Source organism: Bombina bombina, chromosome 6 (assembly GCF_027579735.1).
Source record: "Bombina bombina isolate aBomBom1 chromosome 6, aBomBom1.pri, whole genome shotgun sequence".
Taxonomy (NCBI): domain Eukaryota; kingdom Metazoa; phylum Chordata; class Amphibia; order Anura; family Bombinatoridae; genus Bombina; species Bombina bombina.
The window spans coordinates 52,089,103-52,116,676 of record NC_069504.1 but is presented as its reverse complement, the minus strand read 5'-3'; the positions used below and the strand labels follow the sequence as shown (position 1 = coordinate 52,116,676).

Below are 27,574 nucleotides of genomic sequence, written 5' to 3'. Positions count from 1 at the left end.
CCAATGTGTCTCCCCATTTAAATATATGTGATATATTTGTGTCATAATGTCCAAACAAAGTAGGGATAATAATGCCATAGATATGATATTGCCCAAGATGATTCCTCTAATGAGGGGAGTAAGCATGGTACTGCATCATCCCCTTCTGTGTCTACACCAGTTTTGCCCACACAAGAGGCCCCTAGTACATCTAGTGCGCCAATACTTATTACCATACAACAATTAATGGCTGTAATGGATAATTCTATTGCATGCATTTTTTTTCCAAAATGCCTACTTATCAGAGAAAGCGTGATTGCTCTGTTTTAAACACTGAAGAGCAAGAGGACGCTGATGATATCTGTTCTGACATACCCTCACACCTATCTGAAGGGGCCAGGAGGGAGGTTTTGTCTGAGGGAGAAATTTCAGATTCAGGGAAAATTTCTCAACAAGCAGAACCTGATATTGTAACTTTTAAATTTAAATTTCAACATCTCCACGCACTACTTAAGGAGGTATTATCTACTCTGGATGATTGTGACAATTTGGTCATTCCAGAGAAATTAGGTAAGATGGACAAGTTCCTAGAGGTTCCGGTGCCCCCCGATGTTTTTCCTATACCCAAGCGGGTGGCGGACATAGTAAATAAGGAGTGGGAAAGGCCCGGCATACCTTTTGTCCTCCCCCTATATTTAAGAAATTAGTTCCTATAGTCGACCCCAGAAAGGACTTATAGCATACAGTCCCCAAGGTCGAGGGGGCGGTTTCTACTCTAAACAAACGCACTTCTATTCCTATAGATAGTTGTGCTTTCAAGATCCTATGGATTAAAGGTTAGAGGGTTTGCTTAAAAAGATGTTTGTTCAGCAAGGTTACCTTCTACAACCAATTTCATGCATTGTTCCTGTCACTACAGCTGCGTGTTTCTGGTTCGAAGAACTAGAAAAGTCGCTCAATAAAGAATCTTCGTACGAGGAGGTTTTGGACAGAGTTCAAGCTCTTAAATTGGCTAACTCTTTTTTATTTTAGATGCCGCTTTGCAATTAGCTAGATTAGCGGCGAATAATTCAGGGTTTGCTATCGTGGCGCGCAGAGCGCTTTTGCTTAACATCCCTTTCAAGGGTAAAACACTGTTTGGCCCTGACTTGAAAGAGATTATTTCAGACATCACTGGGGGAAAGGGCCACGCCCTTCCTCTGGATAGGTCTTTTAAGGCTTAAAAGAAGCCAAATTTTCGTCCCTTTCGCAGAAACGGACCAGCCTCAAATTCTACACCCTCTAAGCAAGAGGGTAATACTTCTCAAACCAAGCCAGCCTGGAGGCCGATGCAAGGCTGGAACAAGGGTAAGCAGGCCAAGTCACCTGCCACTGCTACCAAAACAGCATGAAGTGTTGGCCCCCGATCTGGGAAGGATCTGGTGGGGGGCAGACTTTCTCTCTTTGCTCAGGCTGGGGCAAGAGATGTTCAGGATCCTTGGGCGCTAGAAATAGTTTCTCAAGGTTATCTCCTGGAATTCAGGGAACTACCCCCAAGGGGAAGGTTCCACGGGTCTCAATTATCTTCGAACAGGCATTCTTACACTGTGTAGAAGACCTGTTAAGCATGGGAGTGATTCATCCTGTTCCATTAGGAGAACAAGGGATGGGTTTTTACTCCAACCTGTTCATAATTCCCAAAAAAGAGGGAACATTCAGACCTATTTTAGATCTCAAGATTCTAAACAAGTTTCTAAGGGTTTCATCATTCAAAATGGAAACCATTCGAACAATCCTTCCTACCATCCAGGAAGGTCAATTCATGACCACGGTGGACTTAAAGGATGCGTACCTACGTATTCCTATCCACAAGGACCATTTTCGGTTCCTAAGGTTCGCCTTTCTGGACAAGCATTACCTGTGGCACTTCCATTCGGATTAGCCACTGCTCCAAGGATTTTCACAAGGGTACGAGGGTCCCTTCTAGCGGTGCTAAGACCAAGGGGCATTGCAGTAGTACCTTACTTGGACGACATCCTGATTCAAGTGTCGTCTCTGTCAAAAGCAAGGGCTCATACGGACATTGTCCTAGCCTTTCTCAGATCTCACAGGTGGAAAGTGAACATAGAAAAAAGTTCTCTGTCCCCGTCAACAAGAGTTCCCTTCTTGGGAACAATAATAGTTTCCTTAGAAATGAAGGTTTTTTCTGACAGAGGCCAGAAAATCAAAACTTCTAAGCTCTTGTCAGGTACTTCATTCTGTTCTTCTTCCTTCCATAGCGCAGTCCATGGAAGTAATAGGGTTGATGGTTGCGGCAATGGACATAGTTCCTTTTGCGCGAATTCATCTAAGACCATTGCACCTGGGCATGCTCAGACAGTGGAATGGGGATTATACAGACTTGTCTCCGACGATACAAGTAGATCAAATAACCAGAGATTCACTCCGTTGGTGGCTGACCCTGGACAACCTGTCACAGGGAATGAGCTTCCGCAGACCAGAATAGGTCATTGTCACGACCGACGCCAGTCTGGTGGGCTGGGGCGCGGTCTGGGAACCCCTGAAAACTCAGGGTCTATGGTTTCGGGAAGACTCTTTTCTCCCGATAAACATAATGGAACTGAGAGCGATATTCAATGCTCTCAAGGCTTGGCCTCGACTAGCAAAGGCCAAATTCATAAGGTTTCAATCAGTCATCATGACGACTGTTACATATATCAACCATCAGGGGGTAACAAGGAGTTCCCTGGCGATGGAGGAGCATCCGGGGGAGTGGGAACTCCATCTGGAAATCTTTGCCCAAATAACTCAATTATGGGGCATTCCAGACTTGGTTCTGATGGCCTCTCGTCAGAACTTCATGGTCCCTTGTTACGGGTCCAAATCCAGGGATCCCAAGGCGACTCTATTGGATACAATAGTAGCACCTTGGATCTTCAACCTAGCTTATGTATTCCCACCGTTTCCTCTCATTCCCAGGCTGGTAGCCAGGTTCAATCTGGAGAGGGCTTCGGTGACCTTGATAGTTCCTGTGTGGCCACGCAGGACTTGGTATGCAGACCTGGTGAATGTGTCATCGGCTCCACCATGGAAGCTACCTTTGAGACAGGACCTTCTTATTCAGGGTCCATTCGAACATCCGAATCTGGTTTTCCTCCAACTGACTGCTTGGAGTTTGAACGCTTGATTTTATCAAAGCGTGGGTTTTCAGATTCTGTAATAGATACTCTTATTCAGGCTAGAAAGCCTGTAACTAGAAAAATTTACCATAATATATGGAAAAAATATATCTGTTGGTGTGAATCTAAAGGATTCCCATGGAACAAGATAAAAATTCCTAAGATTCTTTCCTTTCTACAAGAAGGTTTGGAGAAAGGATTTTCTGCGAGTTCTCTGAAGGGACAGATCTCTGCTTTATCTGTTTTACTTCACAAAAGGCTGGCAGCTGTGCCAGACGTTTAAGCGTTTGTTCAGGCTCTGGAGTCTTAATCTAGTTCTTTCAGTTCTTCAAGGGGTTCCGTTTGAACCCTTACATTCCATAGATATTAAGTTGTTATCTTGGAAAGTTTTGTTTTAGGTTGCAATTTCTTCCGCTAGAAGAGTTTCTGAGTTATCTGCTCTGCAGTGTTCTCCGCCCTATCTGGTCCATGCAGATAAGGTGGTTTTTACGTACTGAGCCTGGTTTTCTTCCGAAGGTTGTTTCCAACAAAAATATTAACCAGGAGATAGTTGTACCTTCTTTGTGTCCGAATCCAGTTTCATAGAAGGAACGTTTGTTACACAATTTGGACGTTGTCCGTGCTCTAAAATTCTATTTAGATGCTACAAAGGATTTCAGACAAACATCTTCCTTGTTTGTTGTTTATTCTGGTAAAAGGAGAGGTCAAAAAGCAACTTCTACCTCTCTATCTTTTTGGCTTAAAAGCATCATCAGATTGGCTTATGAGACTGCCGGACGGCAGCCTCCTGAAAGAATCACAGCTCATTCCACTAGGGCCGTGGCTTCCACATGGGCCTTTAAGAACGAGGCTTCTGTTGATCAGATATGTAAGGCAGCGACTTGGTTTACTGCACACCTTTACCAAATTTTACAAATTTGATACTTTTGCTTCTTCTGAGGCTATTTTTGGGAGAAAGGTTTTGCAAACCGTGGTGCCTTCCATCTAGGTGACCTGATTTGCTCCCTCCCATCATCCGTGTCCTAAAGCCTTTGGTATTGGTTCCCACAAGTAAGGATGACGCCGTGGACCGGACACACCTATGTTGGAGAAAACAGAATTTATGTTTACCTGATAAATTAATTTCTCCAACGGTGTGTCCGGTCCACGGCCCGCCCTGGTTTTTTAATCAGGTCTGATGATTTATTTTCTTTAACTACAGTCACCACGGTATCATATGATTTCTCCTATGCAAATATTCCTCCTTTACGTCGGTCGAATGACTGGGGAAGGCGGAGCCTAGGAGGGATCATGTGACCAGCTTTGCTGGGCTCTTTGCCATTTCCTGTTGGGGAAGAGAATATCCCACAAGTAAGGATGACGCCGTGGACCGGACACACCGTTGGAGAAAGTAATTTATCAGGTAAACATAAATTCTGTTTTTGTTATTACCTTTTTACAACGCTTTCTAGTTTGATTACAATCCGGTATAAAGAATGCACACGTTTGGGGAAAATCTAAAAAAAAAATGTTGATATATAGATGGACAAATACTTATTATGGGTGATTTTAACATAACCCCAAATCCTCTATCAGATAAAAGAGGGGACCCAAAAAAAAATAAAAAAAAATAGAGCATATTTCCTTCTAAATACAGGGAGAGTCCACAGCTGCATTCATTACTTTTGGGAATACAGAACCTAGCCACCAGGAGGAGGCAAAGACACCCCAGCCAAAGGCTTAAATACCTCCCCCACTTCCCTCATCCCCCAGTCATTCTTTGCCTTTCGTCACAGGAGGTTGGCAGAGAAGTGTTGGAAAAATTACGAAGTAGTTCTTTATGGAGGGTAGTACTCTTCAAGATGGGACTGGAGTTTTTAGTAGTCTTGTCAGCCTCACAGTGAGAGCATTGATGGTTAGAGTCCAGAGATGCAGGGAGAGTCTTTCTGCTAAACTATCCTGACTCATATTAACAGCTCCATAAGCAATCAGCGTTGACGAGTTTCACTGCCTGCTTTCTGTGCTCAAGTCCATGTCAGAAGTGCTGCTGCCATCTGTCAAACTTTAATGTCCGTATTGTTGTTCCACGGCATATATTCCAGTAAGATTGTCTAAATTTTTACTTGCATTTTAACGTTAAATAAGAAGACATGGTCTCAGTGGGACTCCTTTATCTTTATGGAATCAAGGGTTAATATCTCCTGAGGGAGATTATTGAACAGTGGGGACTTTATTCATGTTTATGTGATTCTGACTGCTTTGGTGTAGGAGACGTTTATACATTTGGGTCTCATAGGCTATTACTGAACGTACAGGTTAATTCTCTTGCTGCACAGTTTTATTACACTGGCACGATTTTCCTTAGCGGGAGTGATCTTGCACGTTGCACCATGTGAACGGGTGCGTTTTTTTTCCTTCCATTTACGTATTCCTGACCGAGAGTCTGCGGAGAGGATCTGTTTTCTCTACCTGTCTGGGTCATAGGAGGTGGTGAGTGCCCCAGCCATTGGGGGTGTATGCTGCCAGTTGTTTTTGACCATAAGCTACTTAGTCGAGTTATGGAGGATTCTGATATAATATTAGAGGGGGGTTCCTCTGTGTCATATTTTGATACTTGTGTATATTGTGAAGAGGCCCTGGTATCCCAGCCCTCTCAATTATTTTCCGTATGCCGCCATAGGGTGTTCTCCTCTTCCAATGTTGAGAGGTTAGAGAACACTGAACCATCCGCCTCTGAGGATTCTGTATCCAGTGAGGTTTTTTTCCCTGGAATCTTCTGTCCCTACACTGGCAGTTGTCCCGAATACCGTTACCTCTTCTCCTGAAGGAGGTCTCTTTCCACCAGAGGTTACTACGCGGTTTCGCATGGCCATATCTCTGGCTTTAGCGCATTTACATCTTTCTGCCACGTGCAAGAGAAGACTTTATCCGTGTGCTCCTACCCAAGGTCCTGCATGTAAGAGGACGATGTGATCGATCAGTCTTCTGGGGAAGCGGTGTCCTCTGAGACCTCAGAGGTGCTATCTCCAGTTTCGGAACCCCCAGATACTCCGACAGAGGTGAATTTTGCTTTTAGATTTAGAATGGCTCGTCTGCATGTACTTCTGTGAGAGGTTTTGGCGACGTTGGCTGATACGTTACTGGAATCTGTCTTCTGAATTGGATAGCGAGCTTGTTTAGATGACTGGAAGGATGGGGATCTTACTCCTTATTGTCTGTTTGTTCTTTCTTTGGTTTTTTTTTTAAATCAGATTCCCAGTTCAGAGGAATGCTGGTTTCACTTTCCCTTTGACTATCACTTGTGTTATTTTCTTCTATTTTTAGAGCTCGAGATTGTTAGTCTGGGTTTTTCTATTTATAAATTATATATATATATATATATATATATATATATATATATATATAACAGAGTAGGTTCCCTCAATATGTCCGAGACTATGTTTAAGCTTTGGAGCTCATATGTTTTTCTGTTTGTTATTTTCCCTTTTCTGGCTCTGCTAGAAAGTTAGAATTTCCGTTTGAGACCCTTGAACAGATATGTTATATCCTACATATCGGGCTGGTCCTGGTTGGGTATTAGTTCTCTCTGTTCTTTTGAGGTTCATAACAAGATATATTTTGTATCCTATATAACAGGCTGGACCTATTTGTGTACTAGTTACCTCTTCTTTCTCCTTCTCAAGACATATAAGAATTTTTTAAATAATATTAATTATAAAGGGGTGATTACTTAAGAACCTAATAAAATAGCTAAAGCATTTGTGGATTATCAAATTTTATACAAAGCACAAAAAAATGTAGTAGAAGATCCTCATAGTTTTTGGGGGAAAAATAATCTCCCCAAAATAGAAAAGGATCAATTAGATATGTTAAACCAACCTATTAATACAGAAGAGTTAAAATAAATAATGATCTATCATTATGGAATAAGAAAGCAAGAATAGACTTAGAAAAAACATTATTGTATACTAATGGGGGATTAGCACTTGTTAATATAGAATGCTATAATATTGCTATATTAATGAATTATAGTTTTATTTGGCTTTTAGATAAAAAAAAATACATTAACACCTATGAAATTGATCGAGAGATTAGGAAATATTAGTTTGGCTTATATGGTGCATAGTAGACCTATATAATTACCTCATTATGTTAAATCTAGTTTATTATTTCATGATATAAACAATGCTTGGTATAGAGGAAATAAATATGTTAACACTGATTATGATTTCAGGCTATTTACCACTCTGAGTCCTACTGGAAATTTAAGATTACCCCAAATTTCCCTTTAATCAATGATATAAAAAAGTCTTAAATATATACATCAATGTTATGAAAGTAAAAATAATAAAATCAAAACATTTAGAGAGATTGCTTTGATATATGATATTCCCTCTTCTCAGGAGTTTTTTTACTTTCAGGTATTGCATTACAATAATTCCCTGAGTAGAGTAAGTCTAGAAGCGTGGGTGACCTCCCCTATTCAGGTTCTTTGTAATCTGGCCAAGAAAATGAAAATTAAATTATCAGATATTTATAAAGTTACTATACAGAAATTAGTAGATAGCGAAATGGGTAAATGGTTGCAAGATAGAAATAAGCAAACAATTTGCAATAGTTTCAAATTAGTAGAGAAAAATACTATATCTGCTGATTATAGAGAATCTCAATTTATAATCACAAGTCAAGATTATCTTCTAACTAGAAGAGTCTCCAAATGGATACAAGATGTTAAAAATGGTTGTCTTAAATGTTCAATAATAGATCCAGATTTTCTTCATTATATCTGGGCCTGCCCTATGATTTACCAATTTTGGGCTAAGACTTTGTACTTCTTATCCAAACTTTGTAATACAAAGATTGTTTTAGACTATTTGAGTATAGTCTTTCTAGATACATTAGATTATGGAACAAAACTAAATAACCTAATCATTACTGCAATAATATTGGCAAGAAAAAGCACCTACTATAAAACACCTTAAAGGACCAGTCAACACAGTAGACTTACATAATCAACAAATCCAAGATAACAATACAATGCAATAGCACTTAGTCTGAACTTTAAATGAGTAGTAGATTTTTTTTCTGACAATTTTAAAAGTTATCTTTTTCCACTCCCCCTTTACCATATGACAGCCTTCAGCCAATGAAAAATGCATACACGTATCATGTGACAGCCTTCAGGCATTCACAAATGCATGCACACTTTTCTTTCATGTAATTGGCAATGAGCTAGTGACATATGGGATATACAATCCTACCAGGAGGGGCAAAGTTTCCCAAACCTCAAATGCCTATAAATACACCCCTCACCACACCCACAATTCAGTTTTACAAACTTTGCTTCGTATGGAGGTGGTGAAGTAAGTTTGTGCTTAGATTTCTACGTTGACATGCGCTTTTCAGCTTTTTTTGAAGCCTGATTCCTCTGAGTACAGCGAATGTCAGAGGGACGTGAAGAGAGTATCACCTATTGAATGCATTGATTTTGCTAAGGGGGGTCTATTTCATAGGTTCTCTGTTATCTGTCATATAGATTCATCTACTACCTCCCTTTTCAGATCGACGATATACTCTCATATACCATTACCTCTACTGATAACTGTTTCAGTACTGGTTTGGCTATCTGCTTTATGTGGATGGGGGTTTTTTTTTGGTAAGTATGTTTTTTATTACTTAAGACACCCCAGCTATGGTTTGGCACTTTATGTATTTATATAAAGTTCTAAATATACATATTGTACTTATATTTGCCATGAGTCAGGTTTGTGTATTTCCTTGTGCAGACTGTCAGTTTCATATTTAGGGAAAATAAACATATTAAGAAATATTTTTCTTACCTCGGGTTTAGTCTTTTTTTCAATTGACTACTTTTTTCTTACAAATTGCGGGCAGTACTAGGCCCGCGGGTGAGAATTTTTTTGGCGCGAAAAGTACGTCCGTTGACGCAAGTTCGTAATTTTCGGCGTCGTAGTTGACGGCGAAACCTTACACATGGTTGCGTCGTTAGTGACGCAAGTGTGCCATTTACGGAAATTCTTTCATTAATTTAATACCCCATTGCTATTTGCCTCTTGCCTTTTTCTATGTCTATTTATTTAAAATGAAGTATTTTCGTTCTTTGTTAAAGATGTGTTAATTATTATGGATATCGTGGAAACTAGTCCTTGATATTAGAACTAGTAAATTCTGTTTTTAAACCACCTGTGATTACTCCAGAGGTTTTTTTCCTGTTCCTGATGCTATTTCTGTTATGATTTCTAAGGAATGGTATTAGCCGGGTACTTCTTTTATTCCTTCTTCAAGGTTTAAAAAATGGTATCCTTTTACCAGCAATTTCTATAGAGTTTTGGGAAAAGATCCTCAAAGTTGATGGGGCTATTTCTACTCTTGCTGAATGTACCTCTATTCCTATGGAAGATAGTACTTAAGTTCCTTTAGATAGGAAACTTATCTAAGGAAAGCTTATTTATATTCAGGTCGTCTCAGGCCTGCAATTTCTTTGGCTGATGTTGCAGCTGCATCAACTTTTTTGTTGGAGATTTAGCACAAGAAGAATTGGATTCTGATTTATCTAGTATTGTTCGCTTACTGCAACATACTAATCAGTTCTGATGCCATTTTTTTATATCATCAAGATTGATGTTAGAACTATGTCTTTAGCTATTTTCAGCTACAAAAGTTTTGAGGCTTAAATCTTTGAATGCTGATATGATTTTTTAAGTCTAGATTGCTATCTTTCTTTCCAAGATAATAAGAGACCTAAGGGTAAATATAAAGCTTCTAAATCGTTTTTGTTCTTTTTGTCAAATAACAAAAACCTAATCCTTCCCTATAGAATCTGTTTCCAATTAGAAACCTTCATTAAATGGATTAAATCCAACCCATTTAAGAAACCAAAAGCCAGCCCTTAAGTCTGCATGAAGGTGTGACTCTCATTCCAGCTCAGCTGGTAGGGGGCAGATTAAGGTTTTTTTCAAGAATGTTTTGGATAAATTTGGTCAAAAATCTATGGTTTCAGAGTATTGTCTCTCAGGGGTTTCGAATAGGATTCTGAGTAAATCCTCCTGTGAGATTTTTTTTTTCTCTCACGCATCCCAGCAAATCCAGTTAAAGCTCAGGCTTTCCTGAAGTGTGTTTCAGACCTGGAGTTTCAGGGGTAGTCATGCCAGTTCCTTTTCAGGGACAAGGTCTGGGGTTTTATTCAAATCTATTCATTGTCCCAAAGAAGGAAATTTCATTCAGACCAAATCTGGATCTGACAATTTTGAATCGTTATGTAAGAGAACCAATTTGCAAATGGTGACTTTAAGGACTGTTCTGCCTTTTATTCAGCAAGGACATTTTAGGTCCACAATGGATTGCAGGATGTATACCTTCATATTCCGATTCATTCAGATCATTATCAGTTCCTGAGATTCTCTTTTCTAGACAAGCATTAGCAATTTGTTGCTTTTCAATTTGGTCTGGCAACCGCTCAAAGAATCTTTTTTTTAAAGGTTCTTGGTGCCCTGCTTTATGGAAACCAGAGAGCAGGGTATTGCAGTGTTTCCTTTTTTGGACGATATCTTGGTACTAGCTCAGTCTTTCCTTTCTGCAGAATCTCACGCTAATCAACTAGTGTTGTTTCTTTGGAAACATGGTTGGAGGATCAATTTTCCAAAAAGTTTCTTGATTCCTCAGACAAGGGTCACCTTTTTAGGTTTCCAGATAGATTCAGTGTCCATGACTCTGTCTCTAACAGACAAGAGACATTTGAAAGTGGTTGCAGCCTGCCGGCACCTTCAGTCTCAGTCATTCCCTTCAGTGGTTATGTGCATGGAAAATTTAGGTTTCATGACTGCAGCATTGGACGCGATTCCCTTTGCTCGTTCTCACATGAAACCTCTCCAGCTTTGTTTGCTGAATCCATGGTGCAGGGATTATACAAAGATATCACAATTAATTTCCTTAAATCCCAATGTTTGACACTTTCTGACGTGGTGGTAAATCACCAGCGTTTTGTTCAAGGGGCTTCTTTGTTCGGCTAACCTGGACTATGATCTCTACAGATGCAAGTCTTTCAGGTTGGTGAGCTGTTTGGGGATCTCTGACAGCACAAGGGGTTTGGAAATCTCAAGAGGCGAGATTACCAATCAATATTTTAGAACTCCTTGCAATTCTCAGAGCTCTTCAATTTTGGCCTCTGTTGAAGAGAGAACTGTTCATTTATTTTCTAACAGACAATATCACATACAGTGGCATTTGTCAATCAGCAGAGTGGGACTCGCAGTCCACAACATTTTTGGTTGACATATTAAAAAAAATATTTTTATCTGACAGAAGCTATTTAACTTTCATGGTGGTTGGTTTATTTTTAGTGTATATATTTTGTACAGTGTGGTAAAACAATTCTTTAGATAACATTGTTTTGGTGTGATGTAATGTAATATGTGTATGCTTATATAATAAGAATATATATATTTTTTTCCAGTGTGGACCCAGCGCTCGATCGTGTCACAAGATGTGCATTGATAGTCAGAGAAGGCAGATTTACACCTTGGGGCGATATCTGGACTCTTCTGTACGCAACAGCAAATCTCTTAAAAGTGATTTCTACCGCTATGATATTGACACCAACACATGGACACTGTTAAGTGAAGACACCTCAGCTGATGGTGGGCCTAAGCTGGTGTTTGATCATCAGGTACGAAAAGTTTTAGGACATAACTGGAAAGTGATAAGACTTAGAATTATTGAGGTAAAATAAGGTAATTGGAAGTGTCCATGTTCTCTGGTAGTGTGTCCATCCTGAATACTATATTTTTATGCAATAGCAGATTTTTCCTGCTTAAAGGGACATACAATATTTGTGGTTGTAAAATAAAAACATATGTAGTTAAAAAAAAAAAAACTATATTGCAAAGCTTTTTTTTTTTTCTATGTTGTCGCCTGTTTCCTATAATTTTAATTCTTAAAATTGTGATTATTCCAATTCCTGTTAAAATAGTAATCTAGACATAATGCTAGTATATTCCTCGCTGTTATTGGTTACACTAGTTACTCTTCTATAACTATCCTTAATTGGTCTCAATAGAGAATGAAACTTAGGTTTCAACATGGCAGCACCCTTTGCTTTATGGACACTAACATTTTACACTTATATATTTGAACTAATAATATAATTTTAAAAAATACATCTGAATTTTATTCTCAGAGTGATCTTAACTGTGAATACATAATTCTGTCTAGCATTTATTTAGTTCTTAATGCACCTTTTATTTGTTAAAGTGAAGGTAAAGTTTTAGCCTTCATAATGCATATTTACAATCCTGTTACCCTGTTAAATACAGTCGCTATATTTTTTTTTAATAAAGATTAGTTATTTCTATCTTTTTAAACATTGATTTTTATTACCCTTGCCTTCCGATTCTCCTCCCATTCCTTATTTCCGGCTTTAGAATACAGTGACGTATAGAGCGGTCCCACCCGCTCTATACGTATCTACCAAGCTCGTGCACATCGATCAGCTACAAACCGCGCATGCGCATCCTTTAGTCACTATCACCTTTGCGCATGCGTTAATCGTGATACAAATGTTGCAGAATTGTAAATTGTTTCCAAGTTAGTTGCGTATGAGTTGCGATGCGGTTTCCAGAGTTCCAGATAATTGAAATTGATAATGCGCATGCGCGAAAGGTGGACATGCTCGCCAGGACACTAACATCTCCAAAAAGTTACGCATGCGTATATTGAGCCACAAAATGATTACGTCAATTGACGGCCACCTAACGGTAGAGAATCAATTGGCTGAGTAAAGAACGTGATCGTTGATTAGAAGGAAAAAAAAAAAAAACGGATAGCGCAATTGGTGAAAAAAAAAATAAGATGTAAGCTAATTATTAAATTTCGAACAATTCATGAATGAAAGTTATATTATTTTGGGGTAATAAACTAACTTATTCATTCTAGACCGTTTTAGTTTACCTTCACTTTAATTCACTCAAACCAACAATATCCTGGGTATCCTGGGCATCATGATTTTTTAAAAAGACACGCAGTTCAGCTGGAGTCAAATGTGTTTGTATGGTCATACATAACTTTATCGATGACTCTACTTAATTCACTGCCTTTTTACGGATTGGCTTTGAAAGTACTGAGAATTGTGATACACACAAACTGCTGCTAGCTATTGGAATCTAATTGATTCGAGCACTACAAGGGCATGAGAAATGCTTAATATTCCGAACCATATACCAGCCTGAAAAGATTTAAAAGCAGCATGATGTGGTCACTGGAGAAATGAATTGCTTTGTATTATAGACTGCTAATCCTCAGAGTACAGATTTCCAAAACACAACATCAGTTACTGAGTTAATATAGAGAATGAATTAGTGAAGTTTCCCATCTTATCACTGGGTATTGATGCAGTCTGTAATCACACGTTAGTCCTAGATATTGCCAACACTTTTACTTCATTCAGCTAATAAACCATAAAACATAAAATAGAAGTAACAGGGTAATCAAACTTAGACTTTCATTTAGCAAATTAATATTTAATAGGATATTAATGCACCATCCAAACTAGTTAAATATTTTTAATTATTACTATAACATTCCAGGTCCCGGATGTTCAGGATTTGAGTGATATACTGACATGTATTTACCTAATGCTGAAATATGCACCCTTACATTTAATTTGTTTTCATCTGTGATATTAAATTGAGTACATAATAACAATTATTATACATTTGTTTTGTTTTTTTATTTGTGGACAAACTTAATGGGAAATGGGATTGTTAGATGTTAAAGGGACAGTACACCAGAATTGATGATGTTTAAAAAGAAAGATAATCCCTTTATTACTTATTCCCCAGTTTTGCATAACAAATAGTTATAATAATACACGTTTTACCTCTGTAATTGCCTGGTATCTAAGCTTCTGCTGACTGCCCCCTTATTGCAGTTCTTTTAGCCAATCAGTGCTCACTCCTAGGTCACTTCACGTGCATGAGCTCAATGTTATCTATATGAAACAAATGAACTAATGCCCTCTAGTGGTCAAAATGCATTCAAATAAGAGGCAGTCTTCAAGGTCTAAGAAATTAGCATATAAACCTCCTAGGTTTAGCTTTCAACTAAGAATACCAAGAGAACAAAGCAAAATTGGTGATGAAAGTAAATCGGGAAGTTGTTTAAAATGACATGCCCTATTAAAATCATGAGGGTTTTTTTGGACTTGATTGTCCCTTTTAATCGGGTTACACAAACTGCTCAAAATAGTACAGCTGTTTTGTTTTATTTAGAACAGGGTTTGATAATACCCTTCAGCCACATAGCCCTGATAATGTTTTCGTTTTGGCTCTTAAAGTTATTGTAAACGCTAGGATTTACCATTGAAACAAATAAATGGGACTTTGTCATAAAGTATAAAATACCTGCTGAAAGATCCTTTATTTGTTGGAAGCGTCAACACACTGAGTTGCCCATGGCAGAACGCCATTTGCTGTAAGGTGACGTTTTCACCTCCTTAGCTAATAGCCGTGTGTTCCAACTGGCACCAATCCAGAGAGCCAGCACGGCTATTGGCTAAGAGGTGAAAACGTCGCAAAATAGTGTTCGTCCGTGGGCTGCCTGAGAAGCTCAGTGCGGCAAACGCTTCCAACAAATAAATTAGCTTTATGACTGAAAGTCCCCTTTATTTGTTTCAATGGTAAATCCTAGTGTTACATAAACGCTAGGATTTACAATCACTTTAAAGGGACACTAAATACATTTTGTAAACAGTGTTATGGTTACCCTATCCTTTCTTCTAGTCACGGATGCCACCATGTTTAAACCTAGGTTTCAATGCATTCCACAGCTGACATGAGATTGTCCTGCAGCTCTCATTCCTATACCAGCAGTTTAAACATAAATTCAACCTGAGGGCACCCTTAGAGAGGTTTAAAATGTTTTTAGTCTTTAATGTCCCTAATTTTCTGTGGTATTCTACATATGTCCACACATTCCTTCCTTGCTTTATACATTAAATAAAATAATGTACAACTGCTCTTTAATGCTTTGTCTGACCCTTTCATTTTAGCAACACCCTCACTATGAAAACAAGAGATTTCTGGCTCCTAGATTTTTTAAACATCTGTCTATTCATATTTTAGAATATAAATTGCTTTGTAAACTTCCTGGTTTTCTTTTCCAGATGTGTATGGATTCAGATAAGCACATGATCTACACATTTGGAGGCCGTATCTTGACATGCAATGGCAATGTGGATGATAGCAGGGCTAGTGAACCACAGTTCAGTGGGCTTTTTGCTTTTGATTGTCAGTCACAGACGTGGAAACTTCTACGAGAAGACTCCTGTAATGCTGGACCTGAAGATGTACAGTCCCGGATAGGACACTGTATGCTTTTTCACTCAGTGAGCATATTTCTTTTTATTGTTTAGTATAGTAACCAATGCTATGAAAATGTTTATCAAATCTATTGCAATGATTGTTGACTGCATGCCAATAAGATGAGGCTTTTACTGATTGCACAATAGTTATATACAATTTGTTTCACTTATTTCTGATCAACTTGCACTGTGTAATAGGTCTCACGTTTGGTCATTGAAAAAAAAAAAAATTAAGAAATTTGTGTTTGTCAATAAAGAGTTGCAGACTAGTTCCTGCCACTTGAAAAGATTATAGCACTTGGAGCCCATGTCTGGTTTCCCCATCACCCTTAGGGAGATTTTCCCCAGGGTCACAATACAAATACATAAAGAAAGAGAAACAGTCTGCCAGGAACGAACAGCAGCCTTAAAAATGTCCGTTCTTTGACAGAATGCCTAGAATTTAGTCTATGGAATAAATAGATCTAAACACTCACAATGTATCACCAAATTTAAATCATGGCTGCACTCAGGTTGAGAAAGTTTATAGTGTGCGAAACAAGTATGGAGGCTGAACATAGTGCAGAGGAATAGAGTTTGAAAACATTTTGGTTTATAAGGTTATATATCTTTAATAAGAAGCTGTCTAGAACTGTCTTTCGGACCTCAGGGACCACTAAACTCACAATTTTGAATCCCGTGGACCACTAACATGATTTTTTTTTAAAAGGTGTATGTATATGTGTGTGTATACGCACACGCACACGCACACGCACACACACACACACACACACACACACACACACACACACACACACACACATATATATATATATATATATATATATATACATACACACATACACACACACAAACAAACACACGCAAACAAACACACACACCACTAGTATAATCATAGCTAACTTTACATTATGTATATATTTACACATTCTTAAGAATGATTTTTTGGAATTACCCACTAACTGAATGACAGAACTGAGAGAATACTTCCAAATGACAGATGAAGCGTGAGTGACAACTTTTGAGCTGGAAAAAGAAAGGCAGAAAGTGGGAAAAAAAGATTTATTTTTAAAAGGACTACAAGACTTCCAAGTTACCACCTCCCCAGTTAGGAATTATTGAAAACTACTTATGATCATGGACAGACATTGGAGTCATAAATTAAGTTTATATCAGAAAGCTCTCAATATGGATGTGAGCTAATCACGAATGATGTTACTGGCAATTACTATAATACTGGTGGGATATGGCTGATCTGCTGGATGGCTTCAAGTGGAATGGCTTTGTGCACTGGAAAATTATTAGAATGAAAAATTTGTAAAAAAAAAGAAGATGGAGGGAAGACAAACAGTGATGTAAGTCCATCTGAAGGAATTAAGAAAACTACTACAAAGAAACAGGTATAGGGAAGAAAATAAATAAAATATGAGAGAATTTTTGTTTTCTCCAACATAGGTGTGTCCGGTCCACGGCGTCATCCTTACTTGTGGGATATTCTCTTCCCCAACAGGAAATGGCAAAGAGCCCAGCAAAGCTGGTCACATGATCCCTCCTAGGCTCCGCCTACCCCAGTCATTCTCTTTGCCGTTGTACAGGCAACATCTCCACGGAGATGGCTTAGAGTTTTTTAGTGTTTAACTGTAGTTTTTATTATTCAATCAAGAGTTTGTTATTTTAAAATAGTGCTGGTATGTACTATTTACTCTGAAACAGAAAAGAGATGAAGATTTCTGTTTGTATGAGGAAAATGATTTTAGCATTACTAAAATCCATGGCTGTTCCACACAGGACTGTTGAGAGGAATTAACTTCAGTTGGGGGAACAGTGAGCAGTCTTTTGCTGCTTGAGGTATGACACATTCTAACAAGACGATGTAATGCTGGAAGCTGTCATTTTCCCTATGGGATCCGGTAAGCCATTTTTATTCAGACAGTAAATAAGGGCTTCACAAGGGTTTATTAAGACTGTAGACATTTTCTGGGCTAAATCGATCATATTTACACATATTTAGCCTTGAGGAATCATTTAATCTGGGTATTTTTGTAAAATAATATCGGCAGGCACTGTTTTAGACACTTTATTCTATAGGGGCTTTCCCTAATCATAGTCAGAGCCTCATTTTCGCGCCGGTATGGCGCACTTGTTTTTGAGAACAGCATGGCATGCAGCTGCATGTGTGTGGAGCTCTGATACATAGAAAAGTCTTTCTGAAGGCATCATTTGGTATCGTATTCCCCTTTGGGCTTGGTTGGGTCTCAGCAAAGCAGATTCCAGGGACTGTAAAGGGGTTAAATATGAAAACGGCTCCGGTTCCGTTATTTTAAGGGTTAAAGCTTCCAAATTTGGTGTGCAATACTTTTAAGGCTTTAAGACACTGTGGTGAAATTTTGGTGAATTTTGAACAATTCCTTCATACTTTTTCGCAATTGCAGTAATAAAGTGTGTTCAGTTTAAAATTTAAAGTGACAGTAACGGTTTTATTTTAAAACGTTTTTTTTGTGCTTTGTTATCAAGTTTATGCCTGTTTAACATGTCTGAACTACCAGATAGATTGTGTTCTGACTGTGGGGAAGCCAAGGTTCCTTCTCATTTAAATAGATGTGATTTATGTCATAAAAAATTTAGTAAAAATGATGCCCAAGATGATTCCTCAAGTGAGGGGAGTAAGCATGGTACTGCATCATCCCCTCCTTCGTCTACACCAGTCTTGCCCATACAGGAGGCCCCTAGTACATCTAGCGCGCCAATACTCCTTACTATGCAACAATTAACGGCTGTAATGGATAATTCTATCAAAAACATTTTAGCCAATATGCCCACTTATCAGCGAACACGCGACTGCTCTGTTTTAGAATATACTGAAGAGCATGAGGACGCTGATGATATTGTTTCTGAAGGGCCCCTACACCAGTCTGAGGGGGCCAGGGAGGTTTTGTCTGAGGGAGAAATTTCAGATTCAGGAAAAATTTCTCAACAAGCTGAACCTGATGTGATTACTTTTAAATTTAAGTTGGAACATCTCCGCGCTCTGCTTAAGGAGGTGTTATCCAATTTGGATGATTGTGATTATCTGGTCATTCCAGAAACACTATGTAAAATGGACAAGTTCCTAGAGGCCCCGGGGCCCCCCGAAGCTTTTCCTATATCCAAGCGGGTGGCGTACATTGTTAATAAAGAATGGGACAGGCCCGGTATACCTTTCGTACCTCCCCCCATATTTAAAAAATTGTTTCCTATAGTCGACCCCAGAAAGGACTTATGGCAGACAGTCCCCAAGGTCGAGGGGGCGGTTTCTACTCTAAACAAGCGCGCCACTATACCCATAGAAGATAGTTGTGCTTTCCAAGATCCTATGGATAAAAAATTAGAAGGTTTGCTAAAAAAGATGTTTGTTCAGCAAGGTTACCTTCTACAACCAATTGCATGCATTGTCCCTGTCACTACAGCCGCGTGTTTCTGGTTCGATGAGCTAGAAAAGGCGATTATTAGTAATTCTTCTTCTTATGAGGAGATTATGGACAGAATTCGTGCTCTTAAATTGGCTAATTCTTTCACCCTAGACGCCACCTTGCAATTGGCTAGGTTAGCGGCGAAAAATTCTGGGTTTGCTATTGTGGCGCGCAGAGCGCTTTGGTTAAAATCTTGGTCAGCGGATGCGTCTTCCAAGAACAAATTGCTTGACATTCCTTTCAAGGGGAAAACACTGTTTGGCCCTGACTTGAAAGAGATTATCTCTGATATCACTGGGGGCAAGGGCCACGCCCTTCCTCAGGATAGGTCTTTCAAGGCCAAAAATAAACCTAATTTTCGTCCCTTTCGCAGAAACGGACCAGCCCCAAGTGCTACGTCCTCTAAGCAGGAGGGTAATACTTCTCAAGCCAATCCAGCCTGGAGACCTATGCAAGGCTGGAACAAAGGAAAGCAGGCCAAGAAACCTGCCACTGCTCCCAAGTCAGCATGAGATGCGGGCCCCCGATCCGGGACCGGATTTGGTGGGGGGCAGACTCTCTCTCTTCACTCAGGCTTGGGCAAGAGATGTTCTGGATCCTTGGGCGCTAGAAATAGTCTCCCAAGGTTATCTTCTGGAAGTGATTCATCCTGTTCCATTAAGAGAACGAGGGATGGGGTTCTACTCCAATCTGTTCGTAGTTCCCAAAAAAGAGGGAACGTTCAGACCAATCTTAGATCTCAAGATCCTAAACAAGTTTCTCAAGGTTCCATCGTCCAAAATGGAAACCATTCGAACAATCCTTCCATCCAGGAAGGTCAATTCTTGACCACGGTGGATTTAAAGGATGCGTATCTACATATTCCTGTCCACAAGGAACATCATCGGTTCCTAAGGTTCGCATTCCTGGACAAGCATTACCAGTCCGTGGCGCTTCCTTTCGGATTAGCCACTGCTCCAAGGATTTTCTCAAAGGTACTAGGGTCCCTTCTGGCGGTGCTAAGACCAAGGGGCATTGCTGTAGTACCTTACTTGGACGACATTCTGATTCAAGCGTCGTCCCTTCCTCAAGCAAAGGCTCACACGGACATAGTCCTGGCCTTTCTCAGATCTCACGGATGGAAAGTGAACGTGGAAAAGAGTTCTCTATCTCCGTCGACAAGAGTTCCCTTCTTGGGAACAATAATAGACTCCTTAGAAATGAGGATTTTTCTGACAGAGACCAGAAAAACAAAACTTCTAAACTCTTGTCGGATACTTCATTCCGTTCCTCTTCCTTCCATAGCGCAGTGCATGGAAGTGATAGGTTTGATGGTAGCGGCAATGGACATAGTTCCTTTTGCACGCATTCATCTAAGACCATTACAACTGTGTATGCTCAGTCAGTGGAATGGGGACTATACAGACTTGTCTCCGAAGATACAAGTAAATCAGAGGACCAGAGACTCACTCAGTTGGTGGCTGTCTCTGGACAACCTGTCACAAGGGGTGACCTCCCGCAGACCAGAGTGGGTCATTGTCACGACCGACGCCAGTCTGATGGGCTGGGGCGCGGTCTGGGGATCCCTGAAAGCTCAGGGTCTTTGGTCTCGGGAAGAATCTCTTCTACCGATAAATATTCTGGAACTGAGAGCGATATTCAATGCTCTCAAGGCTTGGCCTCAGCTAGCGAGGGCCAAGTTCATACGGTTTCAATCAGACAACATGACGACTGTTGCGTACATCAACCATCAGGGGGGAACAAGGAGTTCCCTGGCGATGGAAGAAGTGACCAGAATCATTCAATGGGCGGAGACTCGCTCCTGCCACCTGTCTGCAATCCACATCCCAGGAGTGGAAAATTGGGAAGCGGATTTTCTGAGTCGTCAGACATTGCATCCGGGGGAGTGGGAACTCCATCCGGAAATCTTTGCCCAAATCACTCAACTTTGGGGCATTCCAGACATGGATCTGATGGCCTCTCGTCAGAACTTCAAGGTTCCTTGCTACGGGTCCAGATCCAGGGATCCCAAGGCGACTCTAGTAGATGCACTAGTAGCACCTTGGACCTTCAAACTAGCCTATGTATTCCCGCCGTTTCCTCTCATCCCCAGGCTGGTAGCCAGGATCAATCAGGAGAGGGCGTCGGTGATCTTGATAGCTCCTGCGTGGCCACGCAGGACTTGGTATGCAGATCTGGTGAATATGTCATCGGCTCCACCATGGAAGCTACCTTTGAGACGAGACCTTCTTGTTCAAGGTCCGTTCGAACATCCGAATCTGGTCCCACTCCAGCTGACTGCTTGGAGATTGAACGCTTGATCTTATCAAAGCGAGGGTTCTCAGATTCTGTTATTGATACTCTTGTTCAGGCCAGAAAGCCTGTAACTAGAAAAATTTACCACAAAATTTGGAAAAAATATATCGGTTGGTGTGAATCTAAAGGATTCCCTTGGCACAAGGTTAAGATTCCTAAGAGTCTATCCTTCCTTCGAGAAGGATTGGAAAAAGGATTATCTGCAAGTTCCTTGATGGGACAGATTTCTGCCTTGTCTGTGTTACTTCACAAAAAGCTGGCAGCTGTGCCAGATGTTCAAGCCTTTGTTCAGGCTCTGGTTAGAATCAAGCCTGTTTACAAACCTTTGACTCCTCCTTGGAGTCTCAACTTAGTTCTTTCAGTTCTTCAGGGGGTTCCGTTTGAACCCTTACATTCCGTTGATATTAAGTTATTATCTTGGAAAGTTTTGTTTTTGGTTGCAATTTCTTCTGCTAGAAGAGTTTCAGAATTATCTGCTCTGCAGTGTTCTCCTCCTTATCTGGTGTTCCATGCAGATAAGGTGGTTTTACGTACTAACCTGGTTTTCTTCCAAAAGTTGTTTCTAACAAAAACATTAACCAGGAGATAGTCGTGCCTTCTCTGTGTCCGAAACCAGTTTCGAAGAAGGAACGTTTGTTGCACAATTTGGATGTTGTTCGCGCTCTAAAATTCTATTTAGATGCTACAAAGGATTTTAGACAAACATCTTCCTTGTTTGTTGTTTATTCTGGTAAAAGGAGAGGTCAAAAAGCAACTTCTACCTCTCTCTCTTTTTGGATTAAAAGCATCATCAGATTGGCTTACGAGACTGCCGGACGGCAGCCTCCTGAAAGGATCACAGCTCCTTCCACTAGGGCTGTGGCTTCCACATGGGCCTTCAAGAACGAGGCTTCTGTTGATCAGATATGTAGGGCAGCGACTTGGTCTTCACTGCACACTTTTACCAAATTTTACAAGTTTGATACTTTTGCTTCTTCTGAGGCTATTTTTGGGAGAAAGGTTTTGCAAGCCGTGGTGCCTTCCATTTAGGTGACCTGATTTGCTCCCTCCCATCATCCGTGTCCTAAAGCTTTGGTATTGGTTCCCACAAGTAAGGATGACGCCGTGGACCGGACACACCTATGTTGGAGAAAACAGAATTTATGTTTACCTGATAAATTACTTTCTCCAACGGTGTGTCCGGTCCACGGCCCGCCCTGGTTTTTTAATCAGGTCTGATAATTTATTTTCTTTAACTACAGTCACCACGGTATCATATGGTTTCTCCTATGCAAATATTCCTCCTTAACGTCGGTCGAATGACTGGGGTAGGCGGAGCCTAGGAGGGATCATGTGACCAGCTTTGCTGGGCTCTTTGCCATTTCCTGTTGGGGAAGAGAATATCCCACAAGTAAGGATGACGCCGTGGACCGGACACACCGTTGGAGAAAGTAATTTATCAGGTAAACATAAATTCTGTTTTTAACATTTTCTTTTTTATATATACTGTATTTTAATTCCACTATTTCAAGCCAAGACTGTACTAACCTCTGCTGGCTTTAGAATGGAAGCATCTTCCTCTGAGCAGCACGCCGGACTACAATCTAGCTACGCAAGTTGTGCAGTACTACGCAACGTTCGTAGGGAGATTGTAATTTATCTCCTCCTCAATCGGTTTTCACTAATGTCCAGCCACGGACTGTAGGGAGTTAGGTTTCTCACTGAAATTATTTACAAACAACTTGTGCAATTATGGCATAAATGGTTGTAAATGGTTCTCTGAGATCCCCTTTGTTCAGAAATAGCAGACATATATGGCTTTGGCTTTGTTTTTTGGTAATTAGAAGGCCGCTAAATGCCACTGCGCACCACACTTGTATTATGCCCAGCAGTGAAGGAGTTAATTAGGGAGCATGTAGGGAGCTTCTAAGGTTCATTTTAGCTTTAGTCTAGTGTAGTAGACAACCCCAAGTATTGATCTAGGCCCATCTTGATATATTTCATGCCACCATTTCACCTCCAAATGCGATCAAATAAAAAAAAAAAGTTAAATTTATCACAATTTTAGGTTTCTCACTGAAATTATTTACAAACAGCTTGTGCAATCATGGCACAAATGGTTGTAAATGCTTCTCTGTGATTCCCTTTGTTCAGAAATAGCAGACATTATATGGCTTTGGCGTTGCGTTTTGGTAGTTAGAAGGCCGCTAAATGCCGTTGCGCGTCACGTGTATTATGGCTAGCAGTGAAGGGGTTAATTAGGGAGCTTGCAGGGTTAATTTTAGCTTTAGTGTAGAGATCAGCCTTGCAGCCTGGTTAGAAGTCTGAAAATCATCACACTGTTCTTTAAAAATAAGCAAAACTATACATTGTTACAAAAACATGCCCAAATGGACTATATAAATGGATCAGCTACAAAACATTTATGCAAAGAAAAATCTAGTGTACAATGTCCCTTTAATATTGACCCAACAGTAATGAATCATCTTACGCTTCATTTGATGTCACTTTATTGTAAAGCACAAATATACCGTTTTCTCTGCTACCTAATATCCCATTTGTTTTCTTTCATAGAAAAATCGCTGCTTGTATGTGTTTGGGGGGCAAAGATCAAAGACCTACTTAAATGATTTCTTTAGCTATGATGTGGACAGTGATCACGTGGAAATTATATCTGATGGCACCAAGAAAGACTCTGGAATGGGTAAGACAAATCTTCTAGAATATTTTAGAACTTTTTAATATTCAAAGGGACTTAAAGGATGCATATCTTCATATTCCTATCCACAGAGATCATCACCAGTTCCTGAGGTTTGCCTTTCTGGACAAACACTTTCAGTTCGTGGCCCTTCCTTTCAGGCTGGCCACAGCACCCAGGATCTTCACGAAGGTTCTAGGGTCTCTGCTGGCGGTTCTCAGACCGCGGGGCATTGCAGTGGCGCCTTATCTGGACGATATTCTGATCCAGGCGTCATCTTATCAGCTGACAAAGTCCCATACCGTCATTGTTCTATCCTTTCTAAGGACTCACGGGTGGAAGGTAAATCTAGAAAAGAGTTCGCTAATTTTACAGACAAGGATTCCTTTCCTGGGAACTCTAATAGACTCTATATCCATGAAAATTTTCTTGACGGAAGTCAAAGTTACAAATTCTGAATACATGCCAATCCCTTCAGTCCAATCCTCGGCCATCAGTGGCTCAGTGCATGGAGGTAATTGAATTGATGGTGGCGGCAATGGACATCATTCCGTTTGCTCGTTCTCATCTCAGATCTCTACAACTGAGCATGCTCAGGCAGTGGAATGGAGATTATGCACATTTGTCTCCTCGGATAGATCTAGATCAGGAGACAAGAGACTCTTCTTTGGTGGTTGTCGCCGGATCATCTGTCCCAAGGGACATGCTTCCGCAGACCCTCATGGGTGATAGTGACAACAGACGCCAGTCTACTACGATGGGGTGCAGTCTGGAATTCCCTGAAGGCTCAGGGTGTGTGGACTCGGTCAGAGTCTCTACTTCCAATCAATATTCTGGAGTTGAGAGCAATATTCAATGCGCTTCAGGCTTGGCCTCAGTTGGCTTCGGTAAAATTCATCTGATTTCAGTCGGCCAACATCACGACTGTGGCTTGCATCAATCATCAGGGAGGAACAAGGAGTTCCTTAGCGATGACAGAAGTATCCAAGATAATTCGGTGGGCAGAGGTTCACTCTTGTTATCTGTTGGCAATCTACATCCCAGGAGTGGACAACTGGGAAGCGGATTTTTTGAGCAGACAGACGTTTTATCCAGGGGAATGGGAACTCCATCCGGAGGTCTTTGCCATCCTGATTCTCAGATGGGGCAGACCGGAGCTGGATCTTATGTTGTCTCGTCAGAATGCGGAGCTGGATCTTATGTTGTCTCGTCAGAATGCCAAGCTCCCGAGATACGGATCCAGGTCCAGGAATCCTCAGGCCAAACTGATAGATGCCTTGGCAGAGTCTTGGTCGTTCAACTTAGCTTATGTGTTTCCGCAGTTTGCTCTCCTTCCCCGGGTGATTGCTCGGGTCAAACAGGAGAGGGCTTCGGTAATTCTTATCGCTCCTGCGTGGCCTCGCAGGACTTGGTATGCCGATCTGGTGGACATGTCCTCTCTGCTGCCGTGGAAGCTTCCATTGAGGCAGGACCTTCTCATTCAGGGACCCTTCCATCATCCAAATCTAATTTCTCTGCAGCTGACTGCTTGGAGATTGAACGCTTGATTTTATCTAAGCGAGGGTTCTCTGATTCGGTCATTGATACCTTGATCCAGGCACGTAAGCCTGTTACTAGAAAGATTTACCATAAGATATGGCGTAAATATATTTATTGGTGCGAATCCAAGGGCTACTCATGGAGTAAGATTAGGATTCCTAGGAAAGGGTTATCAGCAAGTTCCTTAAAGGGACAGATTTCGGCTTTATCTATTTTGCTACACAAACGTCTGGCAGATATTCCGGATGTTCAATCTTTTTGTCAGGCTCGGACTAGGATCAGGCCTGTGTTAAGACCTTTTGCTCCCCCTTGTAGTTTGAATCTAGTTCTTAAGGTTCTTCAAGGGGTTCCGTTTGAACCTATGCATTCCATAGATATTAAGTTGTTATCTTGGAAGGTTTTATTTTTGGTTGCTATTTCTTCTGCTCGCAGAGTTTTTGAGCTTTCGGCATTACAATGTGATTTTCCTTACCTTATTTTTCATTTCAATAAGGTAGTGTTACGTACCAAACCTGGTTTTCTTCCTAAGGTTGTTTCCAACAAAAATATTAATCAGGAAATTGTTACTTCATTGTGTCCTAATCCTTCTTCTGAGAAGGAGCGTCTGTTACATAACTTGGACGTGGTCCGTGCCCTGAAGTTTTACTTGCAGGCGACTAAAGAATTTTGTCAATCTTCTTCATTATTTGTTGTTTTTTCTGGGAAACGTAGGGGCCAGAAAGCTACGGCTACCTCTTTCTTTTTGGCTGAAGAGTATTATCCATTTTGCATATGAGACTGCTGGACAGCAGCCTCCTGAAAGAATTACAGCTCATTCTACTAGGACTGTGGCTTCCTCATGGGTATTTAAAAATGATGCTTCTGTTGAACAGATTTGCAAGGCTGCAACTTGGTTGTCTCTCCACATTTTTTTCAAATTTCACAAATTTGATACTTTTGCCTTGTCCGAGGCTGTTTTTGGGAGAAAGGTTCTTCAAGCAGTGGTGCCTTCCGTTTAGGTTCCTGTCTTGTCCCTCCCTTTCATCCGTGTCCTATTGCTTTGGTATTGTTGTATCCCATAAGTAAGGATGAAATCCATGGACTCGTCATATCTTGTAAAAGGAAATTTATGTTTACCTGATAAATTTGATTCTTTTACTATATGACGAGTCCACGGCCCACCCTGTCATTTTCTAAGACAGGTCTTTATGTTTGTTAAACTTCAGTTACCTCTGCACCTTGGCTTTTCCTTTCTCTTCCTAACTTCGGTCGAAAGTGTCCAAAAGTCAAATGGCAAAAAATAAATCCAAAATTGGATTTATTTTTTGCCATTTGACTTTTGGACACTTTGAACACTCTCACGTTTATTGATATTCTCTGATTTTTCATTTGGACATTGTTTCGACACTTTAGTATTACTATGGATCCTAAGTAATACTTCTAGTTATTTAGTTTTGATTGTGAATTTTAACCGAAATATCATTTGTGTTGTTTTGACTTTTAAACTGTATTAAAATTTGTTTTATTAATTTGATAAAATCATACACTATATATGTGTTCCTAGGACCACTATATCCTATTAGAACCTTTGTTCCTATATACCTCAGCCTTTTTTAGGCGCTTTATACAACTTATATAAACATTTGTTCTTTTTGGGCCAGCTAGTAGGTCCCTGTATTAAGCCAGAGGGTATCCCCCGAGGCGCTTGGTCTTACATCCATCTATGTATAAGATAGAACAGGCATTTGTTGCGTGGAGCTTTGACATCACTATTAGGATTGTTTGCTTACTGCTTGCGGTTCCATAATAATCTCTTTCGGTCCTTGTCACTGCAGTTAAAACTTGCTCACTGCATATTGAGGAATATGGGCTCTGTGATATGGGATTTCTCAGCTTTTATTCAAACTGATCCTTGTTTTAATGACTGCTGCTCATCTTGTGCGCTGTACACCTTTAAAGGGATATTAAATCCAAGGCTTTTTATGTCCTATAGAACATACAATGTTAAACAACTTTCTTATTTACCTCTATTAGCAAAGTTGCTTAATTGTCTTGGTATCCTTTTTTTGAAGGAGAGGCAAAGCCCAACCGGGAGCTAGCTGAACACGAGGCAGATATGTGCAGCCACCAATCAGCAGCTAGC

At 40.2% G+C, this 27,574-nt stretch overlaps 1 protein-coding gene across 3 annotated transcripts in view; it reads left to right on the top strand.

Annotated features, from left to right (window-relative positions):
- The window catches only part of MKLN1 (muskelin 1), a 512,658-nt gene that overhangs the window by 358,019 nt on the left and 127,065 nt on the right, over nt 1-27,574 (top strand). For all 3 annotated transcript variants that reach the window (XM_053716396.1, XM_053716397.1, XM_053716398.1), the window contains 3 exons: nt 11,590-11,802; nt 15,295-15,516; nt 23,790-23,919. In XM_053716396.1, the coding sequence (XP_053572371.1) occupies nt 11,590-11,802; nt 15,295-15,516; nt 23,790-23,919 (565 nt within the window). The remainder of the gene's footprint in view (nt 1-11,589; nt 11,803-15,294; nt 15,517-23,789; nt 23,920-27,574) is intronic.